The 5,203-nt window shown below is 34.7% G+C and overlaps 1 protein-coding gene across 1 annotated transcript; it reads left to right on the top strand.

The window, feature by feature from the left end:
- The first annotated feature begins 2,440 nt into the window (after positions 1 to 2,440).
- Positions 2,441 to 4,947, top strand: LOC145804034 (uncharacterized). The gene is made up of 2 exons (XM_082897448.1): positions 2,441 to 4,632; positions 4,734 to 4,947. The coding sequence occupies exons 1-2, from the start codon at positions 2,441 to 2,443 to the stop codon at positions 4,945 to 4,947; spliced, it is 2,406 nt and encodes an 801-aa protein (XP_082753574.1).
- The last annotated feature ends 256 nt before the right edge of the window (positions 4,948 to 5,203 follow it).

Genomic DNA, 5,203 nt, shown 5'->3' with positions numbered 1-5,203 from the left:
TATGGCGTTTGGTTAAGGGTTTCTAGCTACTTAGCCTCACATGGACTCTTCTAGCTACACCATTGAGAGTCTTATTACCTACTTAGAAAACTATTTGGTGGGTTTAGTACTTATGTTGCTAAAATCACTACCATAAGTATTTATTAATTATCTACCGGAGGGGACCTAATTAGTAAGTCCTTATGGTATGTTAAGTTGCTTTGTTCTGTCATTAGCTAGTCCATTTACTCATTAAGCTCAACTCTAGAGAATGTGCATGTCGAAATTCTTATTCTGTGGGGTTGTTTATGTTTAAGAATAAAGGTAATAATGCTAAGTTAATTGTAAAAAGGATTCTCTAGGCTAAGTCTATGGTTTAGTCTTCCATTACACTAGTATTTATTCTCAATTTTCATTTCTACTTTGTTCTCAAGGACCACTGCATGCTTTACTTTCTCAGCATATAAATGTTGAGTTGATTAGTTTACAATCTTTGATTCCTAAAATCCCATATGAAACATATAAGAGAGTCAGCTCTAAGTTGCCCTAAAATGACCCCATTTTTGTATCTAATTCAATATACTAATTCTCATTTATAGCAACATTACAAAGCTTGAAAAATTTATTCAAAAATTAAATGAATTGTGAATGTTAATCATATTAAGGGTTGTTTTGAAAAGTTGATTTTTGATTTTTTTTTTATAAGAAAACATATAAAAACGGAACGAAAAGAGTTGACTATTTTTGTAATATTTTTTAATTTATTCCCAAAACAGCTTTAAGTTTCATTTTGTATTTGCGGTGTGCTTTTATAACCTTTTCTTTTACATCAATAAATCTTAATTTTTGCTGAAAAAATAGGTGAGATTAAGTTTAAAGTTACGCTATATACTTTATTTGGTAATTATGTTTTGAATTACTTTTACTAGCTCCCTTTGTGCCCTTAGCATTATGCACCATCATTTAAAAAGGCACGTTGGATGCCAAAGAAAATTAGTGACAAAAAAACTGAAATGTGGAGACCTGATTAGTATATATGATATCTTTGAGCTTTGTCTACTTGAAGTGAATATCTTTTTAATGTTCTAAGATTAATATCTTGCTTTTGGTGTTCTGATAGATGCATTTATCTATGGATTTTCTTATTGATGTATCTGTATATTGTACACTCTCTTTGTATATCTGCAATTTTCGTCAAGAAACTTTTCTTTTGTTGATTTTTTTTTTATTAAAAAAAAGTCAATATATTTATAAAATTTATAAATTTATATAATTTTTATACTATATTATATCGTGTACTGATATAGGGTAGAGTGTGAATCTTTTTTCTTTATTTTTATTTTATTTTATTTTATTTATTTGGCTAAAATAATTTATTTGCGCCGCTTATGACCCTTAGCTTTGCATCCAAAATCTGTATACTTTGAATTATCTAAAACAGTGAGTAACAGTTCACAGCCCCTTGGCTCCATAAAGGAATTATTCTCTCTTTCAAGGGTTATCATCTCCAATCCAACACTTCCCAAACAAAACAGTGGCCCCAGTCCTCTCTCTCATGTGCATTTCTAAGTTTTTAGGGGAGTTTGAGTCTATATGTTTGGGATGATAGATTTTGGCTAAAATAGTCAATAAAAATAAAAAATATTAAAATAATCAATAAGATAAAATATTATATATTACATATTAATTAATTATTTTTTCTCTCACAACTATCAATTTAATGAAAATTGGAATATTACACCCTTAAATTAGCATATGTTGCTTTAACTTCTCTGGACTTCGTATATAGTTGAGTAAAGAGAAAATCAAACAGAGTACTAACTGCAATAACAGGCTAAGTACTAAATTATAGTCTCGGGGCATTCATTGGAATTGTCGCATGTGGCTATCAATTATATTGGCATTGTTCATTTCTTATATGCATAGCTCCTCAAGTACATTATTAAGTTCCTCTGCAAAATTTAATCACATTTTGTTTACCGAGTGAAATGTGAGCAAGAATAGTTATTGTTTCCCAATGTCTTATTTTTTCAATATCCCAATTTAGTTGATAGATTTGTCAATTCTGGTATTCGGGGCATATATATATTTTTCCAAATACGTGTAGTTCAATCATATCATTTTGCATTTGGATATTTGAGTACTTAAATTGACTGTTTTAGAAACTCAATGTGGCATATTGTGGGTTTTCTTTCTGTGCCATGTTATCTGCTTTTTACTCTCAGCTCACTGTTTTATTGGTTAAATTTTCTCTGACTTATGATATTTGTCTTCTTATTGATGGTTATTTTGCTGTGGTTTATGTTTTGGTTCTGAATACTTCTTCTGTTTACGCTAAATTGCTTTGGCTATTTTCTCACTTGATTTATGTGTGGTTGTAATTTATATAACTCAGTATAATCATTGGACTTGATTTATGTGTCCTATTCACCTAACTTTAATTAACTCGGCATAGTCAGACATGGACAAGAGTTGGATTGCATTAGGTAGCACAGTTGATGGAAGGATAAGTCGGGCATATAATGATGGGGTAATATCATTTCTCCGTTTTGCAATGGCGGTTATCGATCGAGATGGTAAAATTTTGTGCCCTTGTCGAAAGTGTGTGAATGTTGTTCGTCAAAAATTTCAAATTGTTCAAATTCATTTGCTGCAACATGGGATTATTCCAACTTACACTATCTGGCATGTGCATGGGGAACCCCGTGAATCAAACGAGGCTTATCATCATGATATACCCGTTGAGGGCAATGAGGTTTTGGGAGGTATTGATGCCTTAGTGGAAGATCGAATAAGAGGGGAATCAACTAATACAACTCAAGAGGAGGAGGTTCGCACTTTTAATAAATTATTGAATGATGCCAGACGTGAGGTGTACCCAGGTTGCACAAATTACACTTTGTTAAAATTTGTCATCGAGATACTTAATATGAAGGTAACAAACTATTGGAGTAATAAGTCAGTTGACATGATGCTAGAGTTTTTAACAAAACTTTTACCGAAGGATAATTTGGTTCCAAAGTCAACTTATGAAGCTAAAAAAATACTACGTGAATTGGGTTTGTCATACGAGCTCATTGATGCTTGTGTAAACGATTGTGTGCTCTTTTGGAAGGGGAATGCAACATTGGATAAATGTCCAAATTGTAAGGCTTCTAGATACAAGACAAATCATGGTAGAGGTAAGAAGATCTCTCGTAAGGTTCATCGATACTTCCCGTTAACACCGAGATTGAAAAGGTTGTACATGTCGAGGAAGAGAGCCGAGGATATGAAATGGTTCAAGGAAAAACGTCTAGATGACGGTGTATTGAGGCATCCTGCAGATAGTGATGAGTGGAAGGAATTCGATACACAACATCCTGAATTTGCCTTGGAGCCTCGGAATGTGAGGCTAGGGTTGGCTACTGATGGTTTCAACCCTTTCGGAAATATGAATAACTCATATAGTTTGTGGCCTGTCGTACTCATTCCATACAACTTGCCACCGTGGTTGGCTATGAAGGACCCATTTTTCATGTTGTCATTACTTATTCCTGGTGAATCACAACCAGGAATTGATATTGATGTCTACATGAGACCTTTAGTGGAAGAATTGAATGAATTATGGAAAAATGGTACATTAACCTATGATGCCTCGACTGGTGAGACTTTCTGCATGCGTGCAGCTTTGCTGTGGACGATACATGATTGGCCCGCATTTGGTGACATTTCTGGATGGAGAACAAAGGGTCATTACTCTTGTTACACTTGTAATGATGAACCATATTTTGAATCTTTAAGAAGTAAGATTGCGTACAGTAACCATCGATGCTACTTGCCTGATGACCACCCAGAAAGGCGAAAGAGTAGAGCATATAATGGCAAGCATGAAAAATGGAAGAGATCTTTGGTGATACCGATAGAAAAGATTGAAGAACAATTGGGCAGCATGACGGGTGTCACATATGGAAAACATCCAAACAACAGGAAAAGACCTCGTCAGAATCCAAATTGGACAAAGGTAAGCATCTTGTATGAGCTACCGTATTGGAAGAAAAGGAGGCTTCAACACAACATTGATGTCATGCATGTGGAGAAGAACTTTAGTGAAAATGTTTTTGGAACGATGTTGGGAATTGATGGAAAGAACAAGGATACAGATAAGGCACGAATGGATTTTGAAGACATGAATATAAGGAAAGAATTGTGGCTGACAACAAATCCCGATGGATCATATGTGAAGCCGCGAGCCAGCTTCTCATTGACCCCTAAACAGAGAGAGGGTTTCTTTGAATTCTTGAAATCAGTCAAGTATCCAGATGGGTACGCGGCAAACATTTCGAGATCAGTAAATGCAAAAAATGGTAGATTAACAGGATTGAAAAGCCACGACTGCCATGTACTTATACAACGGATTCTTCCTATTGGGATGTGTGGTTACGTAGGTAAAGAGATCAGTACAGCACTTTTTGAGTTAGGTAGCTTCTTCCAAGATCTATGCTCAAGGACACTGAAACGAAGTGAAATGGAGAAATTAGAGGAACGTATAGTACTCATACTATGTAAGTTTGAAAAGATCTTTCCTCCAGCCTTCTTCGATGTGATGGTTCATTTGGCCATTCACTTGCCACGTGAGACTATTCTCGGAGGACCTGTGCAATATCGGTGGATGTACCCCGATTGAAAGGTAATTTCTAAAATTGTACTTTCAAATGAAAGGTATAGATTATGTTGTGTGCCTAACCATACTCCTAATTGGTTATCTCTTCAAGGTTTCTCGGATCTTTGAAAAAGTTTGTCACCAATCGAGCTCGACCAGAAGGTTCTATTGCAGAGGCTTACATTGTCAAGGAGTGCATTACTTTTTGCTCAATGTATCTTGAAGGGATTGAAACCGTGCATAATCGAGATGCACGAAATAAAGATTATGGAGTCCGTCGTGAAGGTTTGATAATACTCACCGAAACTGCTCGTCCTATTGGCTAAATCAGAAAGCATGTTGAGATGTCACAGGAACTTCGTGATATTGCTCATTGGTTCTTATTATACAATAGCCCTGAGATAGAGAAGTATCTTCAGTACGTGTTTCTTATAATTATATATATTTTAACAATTATCATGTTATTAGTCATTAATAATAGTAGTATTTCACACATTAACAAAAACTATTTGAGTAGGGAACACAAGAATTTGTTACAAATTCCCAGTGGACAAGATATAACTCAGATACAACAGAAGGAAT

This window comes from Camellia sinensis, chromosome 12, assembly GCF_055761805.1.
Source record: "Camellia sinensis isolate YWXY chromosome 12, ASM5576180v1, whole genome shotgun sequence".
NCBI lineage: Eukaryota > Viridiplantae > Streptophyta > Magnoliopsida > Ericales > Theaceae > Camellia > Camellia sinensis.
Note: the sequence above shows the minus strand (reverse complement) of the source record. Positions and strands in the feature narration are given on the sequence as shown.

Bases quoted from the DNA above. Each gene is read 5' to 3' on its own strand.
- LOC145804034 (XM_082897448.1), top strand. From the start codon at position 2,441: ATGGACAAGAGTTGGATTGCATTAGGTAGCACAGTTGATGGAAGGATA. The intron at 4,633-4,733 runs GTACCCCGATTG...TATCTCTTCAAG, and splicing joins CCTGTGCAATATCGGTGGAT to GTTTCTCGGATCTTTGAAAA.